The sequence below is a fragment of the Camponotus floridanus genome, unplaced genomic scaffold (assembly GCF_003227725.1).
Source record: "Camponotus floridanus strain SB8 unplaced genomic scaffold, Cflo_v7.5 scaffold99, whole genome shotgun sequence".
Classification (NCBI taxonomy): domain Eukaryota; kingdom Metazoa; phylum Arthropoda; class Insecta; order Hymenoptera; family Formicidae; genus Camponotus; species Camponotus floridanus.
Window position 1 is genome coordinate 330,004 of NW_020229870.1, and position 24,022 is coordinate 354,025.

General features: G+C 32.3%; 1 protein-coding gene across 1 annotated transcript; it reads left to right on the forward strand.

The window, feature by feature from the left end:
- Nucleotides 1–202: 202 nt before the first annotated feature.
- On the forward strand, nucleotides 203–23,399 carry LOC105252151 (dynein heavy chain 7, axonemal). The gene is made up of 38 exons (XM_025415169.1): nucleotides 203–441; nucleotides 894–1,185; nucleotides 1,496–1,641; nucleotides 1,714–1,867; nucleotides 2,279–2,428; nucleotides 3,216–3,404; nucleotides 3,698–3,801; nucleotides 3,870–4,139; nucleotides 4,414–4,718; nucleotides 4,874–5,228; nucleotides 5,471–5,944; nucleotides 6,269–6,649; nucleotides 6,866–7,302; nucleotides 7,416–7,531; nucleotides 7,616–8,438; nucleotides 9,494–10,056; nucleotides 10,206–10,403; nucleotides 10,598–10,729; nucleotides 11,003–11,546; nucleotides 11,773–12,284; nucleotides 12,581–12,927; nucleotides 13,265–13,651; nucleotides 13,962–14,580; nucleotides 14,755–14,943; nucleotides 15,400–15,929; nucleotides 16,216–16,764; nucleotides 17,064–17,255; nucleotides 17,646–17,872; nucleotides 18,168–18,538; nucleotides 18,851–19,031; nucleotides 19,290–19,588; nucleotides 19,863–20,027; nucleotides 20,109–20,349; nucleotides 20,520–20,812; nucleotides 21,392–21,629; nucleotides 21,692–21,843; nucleotides 22,234–22,515; nucleotides 23,124–23,399. Exons 1-38 carry the CDS (start codon nucleotides 203–205, stop codon nucleotides 23,328–23,330), a joined length of 11,853 nt encoding a protein of 3,950 aa, XP_025270954.1. The 3' UTR covers nucleotides 23,331–23,399.
- Nucleotides 23,400–24,022: the final 623 nt, after the last annotated feature.

A 24,022-nucleotide genomic window follows, 5' to 3' on the forward strand; every position in this document is an offset into this window, starting at 1 on the left:
TTTATTAGTCATAAATAATTAATATAATTTATAATAAAATAATTTATTATAAATAAAATATTTTATTTTGTGAAAAAAATAAGTATATAAATAAAATTGCCCATATTTTCATAATTTTACAATTTTATCGTATATTTTCAGAGATGTTAAAAATCTATTGAATGTCGTTTCGTGACATTAATTGTTCTAATTACAATTGAATATGGAAAATTCTCACACGAAGGAAACGAAAATGCGGAAATGCCAATCCGAAGATACGATTCGAATACCAAAGATTCTCGACCCAGAAGTCGAACCACTATTTTCCTTGCCGTCCGATTTGATGAGTCCTAAAAGATGTAAGAGAAAAAGAGAAGAATTAATCAGAATAAAAGGAAAGATGCAAAAATTCCATGAAGGTTCTTACACCGCGAAACGTCTTCGTGAAGAGAAATTTCGCAGGTAAAAAATATTTTAAAAACTGACTGTGTATATGTTCTTATAAATTTGTATCTTTAAATAACTCTAAAAATGTTTATTTTTATAGAATAATTAAATTTTTATAATAATAATTTATATAATAATTTTATATAATTTGTATATAATATTAAAATAAATATCCAGAGATAACGATTAAAACGATTTATATTTAACAATACATAAAAATATCTATATTTTAATTATTAACTATTTTTAATAATTAACTTATAATTATTTTTATTACAAATTTCTCTCTCTAATAAATTTTTGAACATTTTATTTATTTATATTAATTAAAAGATATATACCAATTTAATAAAATTATATTTGGAATGTATTTGCGAAAGTTATTTAAATGTATATAAATGTATTAAATAATATGATTTTTTTCTGAAAAAAGATTTAAAATACTTTAAACAAATCTGTTTTATTAGATTTATGATAGGTTTGATAGTGAAACCAGAGTTGCCAGCAAAGGACATAGATTTGAGCGACGATAGGGATGTCAATAGATATTATTATTACATTTGCAACGGAGTTGATACGATTCATACGGCGAGCATCGAACAGATCTTCGTCGAAGCTATACTCGACCTGGTTCCCAGTAACTTGCGCAATCAATTCCCCGATTTTGCCAATAATTTAATGATCGAAATCAAAGAAGATTTTATAAAGAACATGAAAAGAGCCATCGTCGAATTTGCACTCACTGACCCTTTTGAAGAGGTTGGTCATTACAAAAATCGAAAATTATATTAAAAACAAAGAATTTGAAATTTTGATTTAAAAATTATTAAGATAACTAAGAATATATTTATAATATATTATTAATAATATATTTTGCGTAAAAAAAATGCTAAATATAATATAAAATATTAGGCTCTTTAAATGTAAATTTTTTTTTATTATATACATTTGTGATCAAATCTTTTTTATCTCAAAATCTAATGTAACTATTATATTAATTTAACGTTTCATTAATTTAACGATGTTTAAACCCTAAAAATTTAATTAATCTTTGCAATTAAAGTTACAGCTTGATGAAATTGGGGAGGATCAGCAATGTGTTCAGCCGGATTTTCGGAGACACATAGAACACTGTCGTGAAATTTTACGTCTGGATTTGTATTTAATAAATCCATGCATGCGAATGACTCTGGATTGTTGGGTTCGCGATTACAGGTATTGAATTATGTATGCAACTCGCTGTCGTTATCGCATCTGTATTTCAGCGAGAGGTATCAAATTTTTCAGCAAATTCCGACTGATCGATTTAGAATATATCGCTGCGCATAAAGAAAGCTGGGATTTAATGAATTTTCACACCTTAATTGCACATCAGATTGTTGCCAATAGACGGATTCTGCGGAAAGACTGGTACAGCGGAATTCAAGAGATATTTCTCGTGGTAAGATAACCAAATTAATAAGGCAAATAAAAAAGGTTATTCTGTACTAAAAGGAATAATTAACAATTTATTAGAAACAGAAATTAACAATTTATTTTCTTCGCGATTCTTATTTTTTATTTTTTTTATTATGTGGATGTAATTTAGACATTTATTCTTTTCATTTATTTAAGTAATTATTTATCTATTAATTTAATTCGATATTTGAAAGTGTTGGCAAAAATTAAAGAAAAATTAATAATTTATTTTAATTAGCTGTAACATTTTTTATATTTTTTTTTGTTTATCCATAAATTTTATCAAACAAATTATTACGATCAATAAATGCATTTAAAGGTGAGATATATCAAGGATGAGAAATAGATTTCCCTTTATCTAATTCTTTTATCTTAATCTCCTATTCTTTTACAGAACAATAGGAAGAAACTAGTACCTAGCCCGTTACGTCGCAAGCAATTTAAACGGTTCTTCGATTGCACCGGCAAGTTGATGGAGTCGCATCTTTTAAAAGCTTGCAAGCACTCTCTGCGGGATTTCATTAATTATGTTGTAGACGGCAAGGTGAATATACATATCTACTACGATCGATCGATGCGAAATCATTGCCTGATGAGGAAAGCGGCACGTTTGTGTTTCCTTCCTCCGTTTATCCTGTCGCGAGTTATTGGAATATACCGTTATTGGACACAATTTCCATCAATTTCTGCTTATCAATGCTTCCCAAGGTTCACTTGTCCGTTTTCTCTTTGAGCTTCATCGTGCGTGTAACGTCCAGATGTTAGAACAATTAAAAATTTCAAAATAATTAAGTTTTTATATTAATATAAGTTAATTATAAATCATTATTATTATATAAAGATTATTTTCTTTCTAGAAAATAAAAATGTTTTGATACCGCTTTGGGAAGATTGTATTTTGTTGGTTGTACTTTGATTATACTTTGTTGATTCTATCTGTTTATGGAGAATATTCAATTCAATATTTGTACATACACAGAAAAATTAAGAATTTCAGATTAAAAAAATTTTTTGAAATCTTATGGAACCTTTTTAGAATGTAAGAAGTATTTTTTCTGCAAAGTATTAATAAGTATTAAAAAGTATTAATATTACGTAAAAAAATATTTTTTTTTAATTTATAGATATTTTTATATATTTTTATTTTTAGTTTGATCTTATTCTTGCAGGTAAACAAATGTTATTTAAGAAACTAAATATTTCTTGAGAAATTTTAATTTTTATTCTATTTTTAATTTTTATTCCATTTTAATTTTAATTTTTATTTCAGATTTTATATAAAATCTTTAAGATGAATTCGTGAATGTATTCTGTTTTTATGTTTTCCACAGCCTGTAGCTTGCTGCTTTAAAGTAAGCATTGCTATCGTTTCCAATGAGCTCGTTTTCGAGCCATCCTTCGATAAATTTAAGGAATTGCTTTGCGACATTCTCAAAGCGATATGCAATGCCGTGAGGAATTTTGAAAGATTGGAGACGCAACTCTACCTCGACTGGGCGGGACCTCGAGAATTCCTCAAGGTTTTACATTATTAAATAAAGAGAACCGAGTGAAAAACTATTTCTCATTTTGAAACTTTTGATTGTAAAAGTTATATTAAAATATTATATATGTATTTTGAAATTTGAAAATAAAGAATAGTTCCTCTTACTCAGTTCTCGATATTATAAAAAATATATATCATAAAATTATTATAATTATTTAAAATTTACTTAAAATAACGATGCAACTTTTCATATATGATAGTTTGTGAATTTATAAAGTGTGATCATTGTTAAAACTTTTATTATAAACAGTTATGTGCTTTATACAGCCGCAGATATCGCAGTACATCGTTAAGCAGCTTGAGAGACAAATAAATCAGCTGATCGATCACGAAAAAATAATGCCTGAACAGAAGATGGCAGAATTGAAAAAGTGCTTATCAACTTTATTACCGGAAATAATTGTGATGAAGCGTTTAATAATGTCTGCATTTCTTACAGATACGCATATCTTTACAATAATGAAGAATTTGATCGGACGCAAGCTTTCTTACGAGATGAAACTAAGAAACTAAAAGAATATGAGATGAAAATTAAGAATTATCACGATCTTGCCGGAAGAATCCCTATCGAAGTTGAAAGAACAGTCTTCGCAGGATTCTTTGAAGTTTCTCGTGCTCCTTTCGTTAGGACTGTTGTGGAGAACGTTGAACATTATAAAGGACTTTTAATTAGTCATCTTGTCGATAAATATCAAAATACAACGAAGAAGTAAACATTTAAAATTAAATATTAAACATCCTAATATATTTTTTATTTTTTATATGTTTTGTTATATTTAATTTATTATTTATAATAGAAACATAATTAATTTGTAATTTATATTTGTAATAGTTATGATACAGATTTATGTATAGCCTAATTTCACAAATTATCTAAAGATTAATTAATACTATATCTTTTATAGCAATTATGTATTTTACTATCTTCCATCTTTTATCTTTCAAGATGAAATTGAAATAATTTAGATTGTATTTGTATCTAGTATCATAGCGGAATATGAAGCTATCTCCGAACGAGCTCTGACTCCACCTCCCAATACCGCGGCTTTGATGGAACTCATCAAGTTCATACGAATTACCAATGACGTCACTATAAAAAAACTGGAGCTGAAACTACTGAACGTGATCGAGCATATCATGTTTCTGTCGGATTACTGGCTACTCACGGAAAATGAAATAAGAAACAATAGTACAGCCTTCCAGTGGTATCATAAGATACCTCAGATTTTCGAGGATAATCGAATAATGGTCGAGAATAAGACCCAAGAGTATCAAGATGCATTGAAAGGTTGATACCCAAGGATTATTTTTTTGACACACATTTATTTTAATATCTAATACAATATTTTTTATATAATTAAAATTTTATTAGAAGTTTGTAAAATTTTATAAGGCTATTATGTCTGTACTATTATTTCATAATAAATATTTATTTTTTTACAGTGAGATATCAAAAGTTCGAAGAGGAGTTGGATTCATACACGAAACAAGTGGAAGAGGTCCAATATTGGGGCGACATCGATGAGGTACATCGGTATCAGCGTAAGACGCAACATCTGGAAAATCGACTGATCATGGCGATGGATAAGATCGACAAATTCAACGAGGAAGAGACTTCCTTTGGCTGGGAGATCACGCAGTATCCTCTGCGAAAACGAATCGCCGACCGTCTGCAACCATTTAAGAAGCTTTTCGATACAATCTGTGAGTTTCTGAACAAATACGATAAGTGGATAAACAGCACAATTGGCATCTACAATCCTGAAGATATCGATAACGACGTGGGACAGTATTACAGGTCAATATATTAGAAAAAGTTTTATATATATTGAATAATATAATAATATTACAAAAAGAGGAGGAAGTAAAAGAAATAATTTATATTATATAATAAAAATTATATAATTAATAATTTTATGTATATAACAAAGAGTAAAAAAAGATAAAATGCAACATAAGAAAAGATATTGCGACACAAAATGCTATTATTATGCTGTATGTCTCTTTGGATTTTTAATGATAAAATCAAACATGTTTTAGGACAATTTACAAATTAGAGAAGGCATTCCAAGAACCGGACGTGCGGGATTTGGCGGCCACGGTTCGCGAGAGGATCGAGAATTTCAAGGATCGAATGCCGGTGGTGATGACTCTTGGCAATCCGGGAATGAAGTCACGGCATTGGGAACAAATCTCGGCGATCGTGGGCATTCCCATCAAATTCGATCCTGATCTAACCCTTGGCAAGGTTTTAGCAATGGGACTGGATGGTTATATCGCGCAATTTGACAGCATCTCTGAAGCTGCCACGAAAGAAAATACTCTGGAAATGGGTATGGACAAAATGCATCGGGACTGGATCGATATGGCTTTTACGGTAAATCCTTACAAGGACACCGGCACCTATGTTATCGCCGGCGTCGACGAGATACAACTCCTACTCGATGATCATATCACGAAGGCCGTCACCATCAAGAACTCGCCATACATCAAGCCTTTCGAGATCAGAATAATGCAAGTTTGAGTTAAAAATTTCTTAAAAATTATGTTAAAAATGAAAATGCATTAATATACCTAAAAATTTTATTTCTTATATATTAATTTATACTATTTTATTTTGTTATAATTTGATTTTTTATTTATATATTGTAATATTTATTTATAATGTAATTTTTGAAATAGCATTAATTTATTTCTTGTTTTTAATTATTATAAATTATTATTTAATTATTTATTCTATATTCACATTCGTAAACGAAATATAGTATTACAATGTAAGCAATATATGAAAAAAAACAGAATTTATAATTTATAATAAAATTTAACATTTGATTGCAGTAAATGGGAGAAGACATTGCATCTGTTAGAAGACATTCTGAATCAATGGTTGAAAGTACAGGGTACGTGGATGTATCTGGAACCAATCTTCACTTCGCCGGACATTCAACAACAGATGCCAGAAGAAGGAAGAAAATTCGCACAGGTCGACAAGATATGGCGGGACATCATGAAGAACGTCTACAACGATTCTCATGCTCTCGTCGTCGTTGAAATCGACAAAATGCTGGAGCGATTGAAGAAATGTTTCGGATTATTGGAGCTTATTCAAAGAGGACTGAATGAATACTTAGAGAAAAAGAGACTATTTTTCCCTAGATTTTTCTTCCTTTCCAACGACGAGCTGCTGGAAATTCTTTCCGAGACAAAGGATCCTACGCGGTAATTTATTTATAAACAAATAATATAATAAATTATATGCATAATAATTTAAATTTTAATTTCAGTTTTAATAACTGTAGAAAAATAAAGATTTTTTCTCTTTAATTTTTTTAAACAGTGTAATTCTATTTTAAGTAAAATATGTTTATCTAATTTTGATATCTAATTTTTCAATAATTTCGATAATGTATATACATATATTATGTTATTCTTTAGAGTGCAGCCACATCTGAAAAAGTGTTTCGAGGGTATAGCCCGATTAAGGTTCAATGAGGACCTCGAGATATTGGCGATGCGATCCACGGAAGGCGAGGAGGTCAAGATTTTGATAATAATATCTACCTCCGCTGCCAGAGGACAGGTCGAGAAATGGCTGATCGAGCTAGAGACAGAGATGCGGAAAAGTGTCTGTCATATGGTGCACCAAGCAATTTTGGCATATCATACCAAGAAGAGGACGGCATGGGTCCTCGAATGGCCCGGTCAAACTGTCCTTTGTGTGGGTCAGACATATTGGACGCAACAAGTCGAGGAGGCTATGCTAGAAGGAGTGGACGGCTTGAAAAGGTACTTGGACCAGTGCCAGAAGGAACTGAACAATATCATTCTGCTGATCAGAGGCACTCTCTCCAAGCAGAATCGCATTACATTAGGTATTACGAAATGTTCTAAAAATTTGAGGAAAAAATATATTAAAGAATATTTTTTTAATGAAAATACAAGAAATAAGAATCTTTTAATATTATGGATACTAATGTTTTTTTAGAGGCTTTGGTTACTCTGGATGTTCACAGCAAAGACGTTCTCGCGGAATTATACAAGGAGCAAGTAGTCAAAAATACCGATTTCAGGTGGTTGTGTCAGCTTAGATACTACTGGATGGTGTGAACTTAATAATATTAAATAAATATTGAATCGCGTTTTTTTGTAAACTATATATTTTAATAATTTAATATTTAATTCTAGGAAGATAACATGTGGGCGTACATGATCAATTCGTACATACGTTATGGTTGCGAGTATCTCGGTAACACGTCTCGTTTGGTGATCACTCCCTTGACGGATCGATGCTATCGCACTCTCTTCGGCGCCCTGAGTCTTCATTTGGGCGGTGCGCCTGAGGGACCGGCTGGTACTGGTAAAACAGAAACCACGAAGGATCTAGCGAAAGCGGTAGCGAAGCAATGCGTGGTCTTTAATTGCTCCGAAGGCCTCGATTACATCGCACTGGGCAAGTTCTTTAAGGGTCTCGCCTCGTGTGGTGCCTGGTCTTGCTTCGACGAGTTCAATCGCATCGACCTGGAGGTCCTGTCTGTCGTAGCGCAGCAGATCCTGACGATCCAATGCGCCATCAACGCCGGCGCCGAGAAGATGATCTTCGAGGGTACCGAGATCTATCTCGACCCCACCTGCGCCATCTTCATCACCATGAATCCCGGCTATGCTGGCAGAACTGAGCTACCTGACAATCTCAAGGCTCTCTTTCGGCCCGTTGCAATGATGGTGCCTGATTATGCCCTTATCGCGGAAAATACTCTATATTCTTATGGTTTCTATAACGGCCGGCCCTTGGCCGTGAAGATCGTTACCGCTTATAAACTTTGTTCGGAGCAGCTCAGCAGTCAGCATCACTATGATTACGGTATGAGGGCCGTTAAGTCCGTGCTGATCGCCGCTGGCAATCTGAAACTTCGCTATCCTGCAGAGTCCGAGGATATCTTAATGCTACGAAGTATTCTGGATGTTAATTTACCGAAGTTTTTGATCCACGATTTGCCGCTATTCGAAGGTAAGAAATTTTTTAATTTAACGTGTATATTATACAGAGTGTCCGTCAATTTTCGACTTTAACGAAATAAAGAAGTAGATTGGCTCAAATTAAGAATGAATGACCTATTGTTTTGGGATTGTCGCATAATAATAATTAACGAAATATTAAATAAAGAAGATCTGCGTGAGTAGAAGCGCACGGCGACGAGAGTCGTCCCACTGTAATCCGATACTACGAGCGCGGCGAAGTGGTGGGCGGGTCGCTATATAAATATTTAACGAATTAATCGAACGAATGCATTCCGATTCATCTTTTTGTTCGATATATATAAGTATTTAATCAATTAATCGAACGATTGCATTCGGCTTGCCATTTTACTCGCCGCGTTACAGTGAATATCGCGCGAGAGAGGCAGGCAACATGCGCGGCGTCGTGCACGATTTCGACCGTCCGCGCGCAGACGAAAAACGGCCAATTTATATCTCGACTTCCGGACGCGATAGCAATTTCGTTCTTTTTACATAAAATTCTACACCATTTCGCGGCACTACCGTTTAAATCTCGTCCCGATCGCCCGAGGAGCGGCTGACTTACAGTGAATATCCGAAATCTGCTTGGACTCACACTCAAGTGTAATATTTATACATATATATATATATGATTGAACTATATATCTTTTTTTATAGACATTTACGATAAAAATATATTAAGATTCGTATTTAACAAATTAAATTGTTAATTTAATTTGCATAATGTATGAAGTTACTAAAAATTATTACTAAAAATTAGATCATATTACTTTAATATTATAAAGAATCTAAAATGCAGAATTTTTTATAGAAATATTGTAATTATATTTATTATGTTCTAATAAAATTCTAATATTTTATTTATAATAAGAAATATGAAATTTATTTTCAATATAATTAAAATAAATATTATTTAAAAAATTTTTTATTTTAGATTTAAAATATAAGATATACATGAATTTTATTTCTTTATATAAAATTAATATAAAATTAATATAAAATAAAATATATTTAATATAAAATTAATCCTTCTCTTGGTACCAGGAATAGCCTCGGATCTATTTCCGGGTGTCGTACTACCAACGCCAGATTACACGCACATAAACACATGCACGCGTGACGCTTGTGTCGCGGCAAATCTGCAATGCACGAATTACTTCCTCGAGAAGATCCATCAGATTTATGAGATGATGATCGTGCGCCATGGCTTCATGATCGTCGGATTGCCCTTCGCAGGCAAGACCTCGGCCTATCGGATGCTAGCTGACTGTCTCGGTCTTCTGGAGGACAGAGGATTGATGGACGAACATCGCGTGGAGATTACCGTTATCAATCCCAAGGCCATTACGATGGGACAGTTGTATGGACAGTTCGATCCCGCCTCGCACGAATGGAGTGACGGTGTCCTGGCAGTGTCCTACCGCGCCTTTGCCACTTCTGTTAATCTTAACAGAAAATGGCTAGTGTTCGATGGACCGGTAGATGCTCTCTGGATCGAGAACATGAATACCGTGCTGGACGACAATAAGAAACTCTGCTTGACTTCCGGAGAAATCATCCTGCTCGCTCCCACGACAAACCTGATTTTCGAGCCTATGGATCTGGAGGTTCTGTAATGATCATGATTTACCAATTAATTGTCTAATGAATTAATAATTATTCGTGTGTCAAAAATTTTAGTCCTCAAAATTATGAATTTTTTAATGCATTATTTTTTAATACATTTAATACATGTAATATATTATCTTTTCGTCAGGTTGCATCGCCTGCCACGGTTTCTCGATGCGGCATGATTTATATGGAACCAGTAAGTCTGGGCTGGACGCCACTTTTGATCTCGTGGCTCAACACATTACCGCCATCATTCACCGAGCACATTCAAAGTCATTTGAAGGATATGTATCTACGATTTTGCCCGCCTCTGTTACATCTGATTCGTCGTTGCGGTGCAAGAGTAAGTCATTAAAACTTTTTTTCGATATTTCAAGCATTCAGATTTAAATGCACTAGTCTTAAGAATTTTTATGCATAAAGAAAATATTGATTATGAAAAAATTAATAAAATTTGAGGAAATTAGATTTCTCGAAGGAATCTTGGTTCTGCCGAAAGAAGAAATTAAGAAATTTTTATAATCTTTCCGCTCGCAGGAAATGATAACGATGCCGGATGCTAATTTAACACGTTCCGTTATGTACATGTATGATTGTTTTCTCGACGATTTTTACAATGAGAAATACATGAACATGCTTTCGGACTTGGACATGAGAGCGCAAGTAGAGGTACGTCTAAAAAAAATGTAATTTATGTTAATTTTTATTTACTTATATAATCTTAGTTTTATCAATTTTAATATATAAGGCTTGTTTTAAAAAATTAATGGTATTTAATTAAATAATTATTAATTGTATTAAAGTAATAATTAACATTTCTTGTAATAATTAACATTCTTGAATTTATCATCTATTATTTATATCTCTATTCAAGTTATAACATTTTCAAAAATTATATATTCATTTTACACAATATATCTAAGAAAAAAAAATTGTTGACAGGGCGTCCTCTTCTTTTCGTGCATCTGGGCAATGGGAGTGACGTTAATGGTTGAATATCGCGACTGGTTCAGCATGCTCTTCAGGGCGTTAGTGGACCACGAATTCCCGGAGGAAGTGCGGCAACGCTTCGGCATCTCGCCGGAAATTGGCAATCCAAAGGAACCCTATGTAGTGCCTTTACCAACCACCGGCTCGGTCTTTGATTACAAATACATCAAGGAAGGTAGGGGTAGATGGAATCCTTGGTTGGAGGACTTGCAGGATGTTCCACCGATTCCTAGAGACATGCCAGTTAATCAAATTATCATTTCAACGGTGGAGACCGTCCGTTACTTTCATCTCTTCCATTATCTCGTTCGTCATCATAAGCCGGTCCTTTTGGTCGGACCAACTGGCACTGGAAAATCCGTCTATATCATGGAATTCCTATTAAAGAGAAACAATCCTGAAATCTTTAAGCCGCTTTTCGTGATATTTTCGGCACAGACGACAGCCAATCAAACGCAGGATATCATTATGAGCAAGCTGGACCGAAGGAGGAAAGGTTTGTGTCGATCTATTTAAAATTAATTTATTGGATATTATATTTTTTTAAGATATAGAAAAATTATTATTATTATAAATTATTTAAATGTAGTTTGGATTCCATTATTGGAATTATGTGTACTATATTTCAGTATAAATAGTAGACAAGATTAAATTATTATTGTAATTATTTTTTAGCTGGTATTGTAATATAAATCATTATCATCTAATTATTTTATAATAAGGTTTGTACGGTGCTCCTCCCGGGCAGCATTGGGTGGTTTTCGTAGACGACGTATCGATGCCGCAAAGGGAAGAATATGGGGCTCAGCCGCCTATCGAGCTCCTACGTCAATGGCTGGATCACTGGACCTGGTACGATCGGAAGGAAGTAGTGCCCATCAAACTCGTAGATGTTCAGCTGATGTGTGCGATGGGACCGCCTGCGAGCGGACGTGACGTCACGCCAAGATTTAAGCGACATTTTGTCACTTTGGCGATTCCCGAGTTCGATGACGATGTCTTGATTACCATTTTCGGCAGGATCACTTCATGGCATTTCACTACACGTGGTTTCCCGGAATTCTTTGAATTATCTGTGAATCACATAGTTGATGGCACTCTTGACATATACAAGGAGATCAGACAGACCCTTCTGCCGACTCCTGCCAAGTCGCATTATCTATTTAATCTACGTGATTTTTCGCGTGTTATTCAAGGTGTACTGCTCTCTGACCCCGATGTCATCACCGATGTGGTACGAGATAAAATATTAAAAGATAAAAATATTTTATATAGGACAAAAATACGTTTCTTTAATTCATTTTCTTTTATTTCAAGAAAAAAATATAAAATTATAAGATTATAATTCACATCCATCTTCAATGTTATATTTATCTCATTAAGAGAAAGAATTAATCATTCTTTTTTAAATATATTATAACTATTTTTACATTTTATTTATTTATATTTTACATAAATTATTAAAATAATTAAATTATATTCTACATTATATAATACATTCTTTTATTTATGGAATCAATTTTTTAAAAGATTTCTCTGAAGCGTTTGTGGGTACACGAGGTGTTACGAGTCTATGGAGATCGTTTGGTCGATGAGGCCGACAGTAAATGGCTGGTGGAACAAATTCGGAAGACTATGAAGGAATACATGGATGAAGATATGGATCGATTATTCGAAGATTTAGTAGATGAGCGTCGCGCACAGGTGACGGAAGTGCATCTGCGTAATCTCGTTTACTGTGACTTTCACGATCCGATTGCCGAACGGAAATTGTATATAGAAATCCAAGATTGGGATACTCTCGCCGAAGCAGTGGAAGAATATCTCGCCGAGTATAATGATATCTCGAAAACTCCCATGGACTTGGTGCTCTTCAGGTATGCTTTCAATCATTAAAAAATAATAAAAGAAATGGAATTGCAATAATAATCTGTAAAGTTAGATAATATTATAAAAAATATAAGAAATCCAAAGATTTAATTTCAGATTTTTCAAAATTTTTTGGAATTATTAATATGATTGAAAATATTATATCAATCGTTGGAAATAATTTAAAATATAAAATGTAATGAGAGTATGTGAGGGAGAACAGAAGAGATTATATATTAATCTGATTTTTTATAATATTGTAACAATTTTCTTAATGTCAAGAAAGATCGATTTTAATAAATGAAAGTGTAATATAAGTAATTTAATAAATAATTTGATTTTTAGGTTCGCGATAGAACATCTCTCAAAAATCTGTCGAGTGATGATGCAGTCGCGTAATCACGCACTTTTGATCGGTATGGGCGGCTCCGGTCGACAGTCTCTGACGAAGCTGGCAGCTCATATCTCCGACTACGAGTTCTTCCAAGTACAGATATCTCAGCAATACGGCATGTTGGAGTGGCACGAGGACCTGAAGAATATCTTGCGCAAAAGTGCCGCGAGCGATTTGCACACAGTCTTCCTCTTTATGGACACGCAGATCAAAGAGGAGGCTTTTCTAGAAGATATCAGCAATCTCCTTAATTCCGGGGAGGTGCCTAATCTCTTTACGGCCGATGAAAAGTCCGAAATTTGCGAGAAAATGCGCATCATCGATCGGCAAAGAGATAGGTATTCGCGAAATATAAAATACATATTTCATTGATCAAATAATTTAAATTTTTGATTAAATATAGCAAGAATATGTTATTAATGTCTCTTGGATGTTATAAATGCAATCTGCATATTCATTAAATTTATAAAAAACGATATTATTTGAGTAATTAATAATTAAGTCACTGCTCTCTCTCTCAGCGTAAAATAATAAAAAATATGAGAGAAGAATTTTTCATTATTATTAGCTGATTGTGGGTGAAATATTTTTAATACCAAACTTTCAAATAACTCTTTGGTGCTAAAAATGCGTGGTGAACATTTCTAGATCCCTACAAACAGACGGCAGTCCGGTAGCGCTCTTCAACTTCTTCGTGCAGACGGTGCGCGAAAACTTGCACGTGGTAGTGACGATGTCGCCGATCGGCGATAATTTTCGTACGCGGATCCGCAAGTTTCCCGCGCTGGTGAACTGTTGCACCATCGATTGGCTGCAACCATGGCCGAAGGACGCTTTATTGGCGGTTGCGACACAGTTCCTCAGCGAAATTGACATGCCAGAAGACGAGCGTCACGCTTGCATTGAGATGTGCCAATATTTCCACATGTCTACGCAAGACTTGACTAGGGACTACTTGAGATTACTAAATCGTCATAATTACGTCACGCCGACGTCCTATCTCGAACTCATCAACACGTTCAAAGATCTTTTAGGCCGGAAGAGGAAAGAAGTATTGGAGGGCAAGAGGCGATACGAGGCCGGTCTTGGAAGGCTGGATAACACGCGCAAAGAGGTCAGCAAAATGCAGCAGATCCTGGTAGCTCTGCAACCGAAGCTGCTAGTGGCTGCCAAGGACGTGGAAGGTATGTTTCTCGATGTGCAGCAACAAAACGAGGAGGCTAGCGCGATGGAGCAAGTTGTTCAAAAGGATGAGGAAGCTGCTATGGTGAGAGCAAATCTCAAATATGTATAAGTATAGTATATTTTACAATATTCAGTGCTTAATCCGATATTATAATTAATTTGTTTATTTGAATTATTTAATTATTTATTTATCTCATATTTTGAGAACATGACTATAATTACATAATTACATAATTTGCGTGCAATTTTGTATCAGATCGTTGCCGCGGAAGCCAAACAGATTCGTGCCGAATGCGACGCAGATTTGCAGGAGGTGATGCCAATTCTAGATGCGGCAAATGCAGCTTTAAATACTCTGACTCCACAAGACATCCAGATCGTTAAATCCATGAAGAGGCCACCGGCCGGTGTGCGATTAGTCATGGAAGCAGTTTGTATATTGAAGGTATATTAAATAATTATTAAATATATGTATTTTTTTCTAGAAAAATTAATAAATTAATTACTTTAAATTAATTACTTTAAAATATTATAAAATATATATATTATAAAATATTAATTACTTTAAAATATTGCTTTCGTCAATCTTTTGATGTTTAATTTTTGTATGAATATTATATATATATATAATAAAACATAACATATATATTTAAATAATAAAAATATAATTAAATATGCAGTAATAATATATAATAGTATATAAATATGTATATAAATATTAATATGTAATAACAAATATATATAATAAATATATAAATATATAATATATAATAATAAATATAAATATTGACAATTAAATATTACATATATATTGATATCTAAATATATAAACTTATCTGTCAAAATTTAATTTAATATTCATAAAATTTTTCTTTACATAAAATTCTATTTAAAATTGTAGGATGTGAAGCCAGAGAGAGTACAAGGTCCAGAAGGTCCAATCGATGATTACTGGAAACCGTCACTTCGTATTCTGGGTGATATACGGTTCCTAGAGTCCCTATTAAATTATGATAAGGACAATATCCCTGAGCGGATTATGACGAAGATTCGTACGACAATTTTGACGAATCCCAACTTCGATCCGGAACGAATCAGACAGGTATCGACCGCTTGCGAAGGTCTTTGTCGTTGGGTATTTGCTCTTTCGGAGTATGACGTAGTCGCCAAGGTAGTAGCGCCGAAGAGACAGGCTTTAGCTAAAGCTGAGGCCGACTATTCCGCGGCAATGGACCAGCTGAAGCTGAAGAGGAATCAGCTGCAGGAAGTACGAGATCGATTGGCTAGATTGGAGACTCTGCTGGCTCAACGAAAAGCAGAATATCAAGCAATGACCGATGAGGTGAAAGAGTGCGAAGAAAAGCTGAGAAGAGCCGAAGAGCTCATCGGAGGCCTCGGTGGCGAATACACCAGATGGTCCGAGACTGCCAAGTAATGAACGACTTTTTTGCATATATTTTAAAACGATTTAATTATCTATTTTTTTCTTTAAACATAGATAAGATATATTCTTTAAATTAATAATAAATATAGGGAATTTTTTAACTTATATATATATTTTTTAATGTTGAAGATTGAGATGTTTTTTAAACTAGTTAAGTTAAATTATTTAAAGTCTTGTGAAAAAAATTTTTAATAGTGTTTTAAAATTAATATTTTTATTCACATTTCTATCTTGAATAATAATAATTCTAAATAATTTAAAATTTTTCTACAGATTACTTGGAGAACGCTATCACAAACTAACGGGCGATATTCTGATCGGTTCCGGAGTAGTAGCCTATCTTGGCGTCTTCACGATGCAATATCGGCAGCGGCAGGTGGAGAATTGGGTGAAGTTCTGCACCGATCTGAAGGTTGTCTGCACACAAGACTTTCAACTCACGCAGGTGTTGGGCGATCCAGTGCTAATTCGCGCCTGGAATATATTTGGTCTACCGAACGATCTATTTTCTATCGATAACGCCATAATCATCACGAATTCGCGTCGCTGGCCGCTGATGATCGATCCGCAGGGTCAGGCAAACAAGTGGGTGAAGAATATGGAGAAGGCATCAAATTTGCATGTCGTAAAACTTACACAGCCAGATTACATGAGAATCCTGGAGAATGCTGTACAATTCGGACATCCTGTGTTATTGGAGAACATAGACGAAGAATTGGATCCGGTTCTGGAACCATTGCTTATGAAGCAGACCTTTAAGTCCGGCGGCGCGATATGCATCAAGATCGGCGACAGCATCATTGAATATTCCGATAAATTTCGGTAAGTTTATCAAACCATTTAACTTCTTTCTGTTTGCTTGAAATTACACTAGATATAAATTTGTAACTTATGTCAATTTTATTTATTTTTAATAATGTTTAATTATTTATTAAAATTATAAAAAGAGAGAGATGTTAGAAACTAAAAATACATTTATATTCTCTGTGTATTTTTTATATTTTTTATAATTTATTCTGTATTTTGTTTTCATAATTTATTTTTCATTCTTTATTTATTAATTTTTGAATTAATTTCTTAGAAATTTTGCATACATGAAATTTATTTAAAAATCTGCATAGGTTTTACATTACCACAAAATTACGGAATCCGCATTATTTACCGGAAATAGTAGTGAAGGTAACTCTGCTGAACTTTATGATCACTCCAGTCGGCTTGGACGATCAGCTTTTAGGCATAGTTGTTGCGAAAGAAAGACCCGAATTGGAATCCGAGAAGAATCAGCTGATAGTTCAAGGAGCGGCTAATAAAAAGTATATAGCAATTATATAATAATATAAACTATTAAAAATAAATGAAATATTCTTTTATACTTATTCTTTTATATAAAATAATAAATTTTGCAGTCGCAAAATTATTTTAGTAAACACGATTATTAAATATATTTATTATGTAAAAAATGTTTAGATTGAGAACAACAATTTAATTATAAATAATTACTTTAAGTTTCATCACATAATCATTAATTAATGAGATTAAGTAATATATATATATATATATATATATATATATATATATTGTATATATTACTTAAATATATATATATATATTTTAAAGTTAAATATTAATTTTATAGAATTTTATTATTTTGTAATTTAGAACGAATATTACTTTGATTGATATTTTACAATGCCTTTTCGCAGAATGTTAAAGGAGATAGAGAATAAGATTTTGGAAGTACTATCCGCAGCCAAGGAGAATATCCTCGAGGATGAAACGGCAATTGGTGTGTTGAGTTCGTCGAAGAATTTAGCCGATGAGATTCAAGCTAAACAAACTGCTGCCGAGATAACCGAGCAGTCCATTGATGCAGCGAGATTACAATACACGCCGATTGCAGTCTATAGCACTGTTCTCTTCTTCACAATTGGTGAGCGAAAATACAATCCAAAATAACTACCGAATTTATAAAAAGATTACATGCTTGTTTTAATTCAATCACATCTTATGATTCTGAATGAGGGGAGCATGAGAATTATATAGTATTTAAGTAAAAATTGCATCAATCTAATTAGCGAGGCTTTTAACTATTTAAATAAATTTTTTCTTTTAAAATAATTAATTTTTAAATTTTTTATTTAGATTAAATTTTCTTATTTCGAAATTTCGTAAAAATTTTGCAAGATATTTATTTTTAATATCTATTTTTGTAAAATTTTTCGCAGTTGTGTTGGCGAATATCGACCCGATGTATCAGTACTCCCTCGCTTGGTTTGTCAATCTCTTCAAGAACACGATCGAGAACACACCACCAGTGGAGAACATAAAACAACGTCTGAAGGACCTTACCAAATGCTTTACCTATTCCTTGTATGTCAACATATGCCGCTCGCTGTTCGAGAAAGACAAGCTGCTTTTCTCGCTCTTGCTATCCGTGAATTTGCTGAACAAGCAGGGCCAACTCTCGATGGCTCAATGGATGTTCCTGCTGACTGGCGGCATCGGCCTCGAGAATCCCTTTGCTAATCCTACCGAATGGTTACCTGCAAGGTCCTGGGATGAATTATGTCGATTGGATGATGTGCCAGGATTCGCGGTAAACTTTTTCGAATGATATAAAACAATACTACAACATTAAAGCAAGGAAATGCGTTTTATTAGATATCTAATAAAAAATTAAAATAAAATTTTGTAATTTTTCTAATTTTGTAATTTTTCTAATTTTTGTAATTTTAATTGAAAATTAATGTTCTTATTAATTATTTATTATCAATTATTAATTATTTATTATCAATTATTTATTAGAATTTTTTTAGAAACATAATCGAGAGAATTTATTAAAATGCGCGAAAAATTTTTTTTAATTATTGAAATCTGATTGTTATTTCTTTCATATTTTATCGTTTAGGGAATAAAAGATTCATATACAAGATATATCAACGAGTGGAAAAAGGTGTTTGATCACAAGGAGCCTCATATGTTATCTTTTCCTGCTCCTTGGAATAAACTGACTAATTTTGAAAAAATGTTGGTGCTTCGTTGCATTCGACCTGACAAAGTTGTACCGGCGGCGCAATTATTTGTTGAAGGTAAAGTAGCTTAAGAGAGACAAGAAAATAATTATTTAAATAAGTTTATCTGGATAACAAAAAATTAGAAAAATTTAAAACACTTTGTATATCTCTTGAGCAAGAGGCGAAATTCAATTTTATATCGCTATCCTTATTTTCCCTTCTTTTAATATTTGAAAGAAACCCAATAATCAATATAATCTGAGGTTTTGCAAAAAATATTTAAATTCAATTATAAATTCATTCTTTATTAATATGTTTGAATTCTTCTGATAGAGCAATTAGGACATGAGTACATCGTGCCGCCGTCTTTCGACCTGGCGGCCTCCTTCGCTGATTCGCACTCTTGCATCCCGTTAATATTCGTCCTGACACCCGGCGCGGATCCCATGGCGATTCTGTTAAAGTTCGCTGACGATCAGGGATTCGGTGCCAGCAGACTGTTCTCATTGTCGCTAGGTCAAGGACAGGAGATCATCGCCGAGGGTCTCATTGATGAAGGCGTGAAAAACGGCACTTGGGTAGTGCTGCAAAACTGCCACGTTACTAAGACCTTTATGCCCATCTTGGAAAAAGTAATTTTCTAATCATAAATCTAATTCATTATAAATTGAAAAAGATTTAATAGGAAATATAAAATTTTAATTTAAGACTGGTAAAAGATCAATTCGACCTCAAATTTATATTTATATGTGTAGAAAAGATTTTTTAGATTTTAATTTTAATTTTTATAAAAAAATGTATACTAAATAAAAATTTTAGGAGAAATTATTAAAGTATCTTTATTGAATTAAAAAAATGAAATTTACGCAGTAAATATTCTTATATTTTTACTATTTTAATATTCAGATATGTGAAAGCTTCACGAAGGAAACTGTGCATCCTGACTTCCGGCTGTGGTTGACGAGTTACCCAGTTGGACATTTTCCGATTAGTGTCCTTCAGAACGGCGTGAAAATGACGAACGAGCCTCCCAAAGGATTACGCGCGAATATTTTGCGATCTTTTCATCAGGTAAATACAATTTTCTTCATCTTGTCCCTGAAGGAGATGAGATAAACACTGAGAGAGATTCGATTGAATGTTGCGGTATAGGACCCGATTTGCGATCCCGAGTTTTTCGATAAGTCAAAGCAACGGGAGATCTTCAAACGATTGCTTTTCTCGCTTTGCTTCTTTCACGCCATCGTGCAGGAACGACGAAAATTCGGACCGATCGGTTGGAACAATCAGTACGAATTTAACGAGACAGATTTGCGTATTAGCGTTTTGCAGCTCAAGATCCTTCTCAACCAATACGATGATGTTCAATTCACCGCGTTGAAGTACTTAACAGGTATTTAAACAATATTTCTTTCTTTGTTTTTTTTTATTTTGTATCTAAACTATTGTATTATTTATATTCTTCGCTAGATTACATTAAATTATACTGTATTTAATAAAAAATAGTAGTCAGCCATTTTAATTATATTTAGAATTGAACTAAAATTAATTATCTTTCCCAAGGTGAATGCAATTATGGTGGCCGTGTGACCGACGAATGGGACCGACGGACCTTGAACACGATCCTATCGCGATTCTACTGTGAGGACGTGATCGTGGTCGACCGGAAATATCTGTTCGATCCCAGCGGCCTTTATTACGTACCGACAGTCAGCGAGTATAGTCAATTCCTGGACTACGTGAGGGAATTGCCAATGACTACCACGCCCAGTGTCTTTGGCATGCACGAGAATGCCGACATCATCAAGGATCAACAGGAGACCTACTTGATGATGACATCCATTCTGACCACTCAGGTACGAGCATATATTAAGATTCTTGTATTAATTCACTAAAAAAAATATGTATATATATATATATTTTAATTTTTTCCATAAAAACATTTTAATATTTCCTATTTTCAATTGAATTCAATTCAATATGAATCGAAAAATTTAATTAGCTTTAAAAAATTTAATTTTTTTAAAATTCTTATTTTTATGTATAATTAATTTCTTAATGTGAATATGTACACGTTGGAATAGAGTGAAAATATTGTTTTCTTATTTCTACATCCTAATATAGAACAATACAGAATAAATAATATGTTTAAAAAAATATGTGTATTTCCGATAAATCAAATGAAAAATAAAAGTTTAATTAAATTAAAAATTAAATTATATACATTTAATTTAAAAAAATCAAAAATAAGAGTCACAATATTTATCAAATTATCAAACTTCTAATTGGGTTTATCCTTCAATTTAAGTTCACCAAAGTCTATTTATGATAATTATTAAGACTTTTTTAATAGAATTAAATTAGTTCGGTTCAGAAATCTCATCAAAAGTTTGCGAACCATTTTTATGTCAAGAAAATTCTCTGATTCTTTTCAGGACACCGGTCAGGCGAAAACAGATGCTGAGAAATCGCCGGACGAGATCGTTTACGATGTCGCGTCCGACATTCTGTCGAAGTTGCCGCAGGATTTCGATCTGGTGGCTGCTCTCGACAGGTATCCCACGTTATATGGACAAAGTATGAATACTGTGTTAGTTCAAGAAATGGGTAGATTCAATATACTCCTACAGACTATTAGGACCAGTCTTGTAAACATCCAGAAAGCGATCAAAGGTAAAAATTGATAATCTTTAAGTTTTTCGCAGATATTTTACAAATATTTTTCTTGTTTTTAGGCCTTATAATTATGAATCCTGATCTTGAAGAAGTTTACTCATCGATTATTATCGGCAGAATACCCAAGATGTGGATGACAAACTCTTATCCTTCTTTGAAACCGCTTGGCAGCTACGTGTATGATTTTCTGAGAAGACTGAACTTTCTACAGGTAAATTTGAAAGAAAATAATGTAGATTGTATGTGTTACAGACTTGTTATTGTGTATGTGTTACAGACTTTTTATTTCATTTATTGTTCTGTCGTAAACATTTATTTAAAATTATTTTTCTAATTCAGAGAGAGTTTTTAATAGAACGAAACAACAGTTTAAAGATTTTATTCATTTATTAAAATTTGTGATTAAAGATTTCTGCACATATATAACGATAATATGAGATAGTGATGTTTTTTATTAAATTATCTCAAAATTATTTAAACGATTATTTTCAATAATCGCAGATTTTAAATTAAGATTTTTTGACATTGCTTTTTTAGCTATTAAATATTATATTTCAACTATATTATAATTAAATTAATAAACAATTGTATGTTATTTCAGACTTGGTATGTGGAAGGTTCTCCAGTATCCTTCTGGATTTCTGGTTTTTACTTCACGCAAGCATTCCTGACTGGCGCCCGTCAAAATTATGCAAGAAAATATTCCATACCCATTGATTTATTGATTTATGATTTTTTTCCTTTGAAGAAGACCGTTTTTGAAAAACCACCAGACGATGGAGTGTATATTTACGGATTATTTCTCGATGGAGCTCGTTTTAATATGGCAACGATGAAGCTCGATGAATCTTTTCCCAAAATACTTTACGATACTGTGCCATATGTAAGCGAATCTTTACTCAAAATTTAATTTTTTATGATGATTTCCAAATAATTTACAGATAAAACGATGCAGTTTTTTACGAAAAATATTTTGGGAATCTTCGAATTATTTAACATACAAATAAATGTGTAAAAAAGATATGAAGTAGACAAAATATGTTAAAAATAGAAAATTTTGAGAATTAGATTTATTTTTGTATATGATACGAAAATAGAGTTTATTAAATTAATTTTTTTATTTAATATCTTAATTTTCTGAAATTAATTAATCAAAATTATTTTTTTATAATTAAAGAAATGAAAATTACAGATCAGATTTCATTAAAATTTGAAAATGAAGAATTGAAAATCCTATTTCTCACTTTTGTATTTATTACTATTCTTTTTTCTTATTCTTTTATTTTTCTGAACTTTTATTTTTAGCTCACTTTTTATATATTTTTATGCGTTTTAAAGATACAAATTGTTGTCACATTTCAATTACATTTTTATTAGTTATGGAAGTATCTTTCTTATAATACAGCAAATTTCGTGTATATTTACCTAAATTTTTAATCTAACAAAGCATCAAATTTCATTCTCGAAAACGACTTAATTTCGCATTTTCAGATCTGGTTAATGCCAGTAACGAAAGACCAGGTACAGGATGAGGATACATACACGTGTCCCGTTTATAAGACCAGCGAGCGGAAAGGTGTCCTATCAACTACCGGTCATTCTACTAATTTCGTCATTGCAATCTGGTTGCCAACATCGCATCCGCCGGAACATTGGATTCTGCGAGGTACCGCTATGCTGTGCCAATTGTCGGAATAATTTTAGGGTTGATCCTGCTCATTATTTGTAAGTCGAGAAAGTTATCGAAAGATTGGGAAATTTAATGAACTCTTTTGTCTGAAAAAATTTATTTCATAATTAATGTTTGCTTTGTAAATTTAAGACATAATAATTAATTTTCTTTTAACGTTGAATTTCTTATATTCATATGATTAAGAAAAATGTATAAATTTATTTTTTAATTTCTTTAAGCTTTCGATAATTATAAAACGTTATTCAAGTCATAATATAGATCCTGCATTAGTATTATACAGGTATAATATATACAGAACAGAAAGAAATACATTTTCTTTTTTTATAATTAATAATAATATTTTTTAATAAATAATAATAATTATCATAATACTCACACACAAAATAGAAATTTTAGATTAGTAAATTAATATTTTTATTTACTTATAGTACCTATATAAACATATATATATATAGTATCTATATAAACATATATATATATATATATATATATATTCTTCATAAAATGTATATATAAAGATTACAATTTTTCACTCAAAATATCATATATAAAAATTTTTATACAATAATTCATGTATAGTATCAATTCTAAAAATTCTTTCGGTAAATAATATCAATAGATAGAATGTATTTTAAAATATTTTAAAATATTTACGATAATATATATATAATTTTTTTATGATATTACAGCCCCGAGA

Coding starts and splice junctions, on each gene's coding strand:
- LOC105252151 (XM_025415169.1), top strand. CDS start 203: ATGGAAAATTCTCACACGAAGGAAACGAAAATGCGGAAATGCCAATCC. Junction 7,532..7,615: donor AGCTTAGATACTACTGGATG/GTGTGAACTTAA, acceptor ATTTAATTCTAG/GAAGATAACATGTGGGCGTA. Junction 19,032..19,289: donor GGCGCAATTATTTGTTGAAG/GTAAAGTAGCTT, acceptor TTCTTCTGATAG/AGCAATTAGGACATGAGTAC.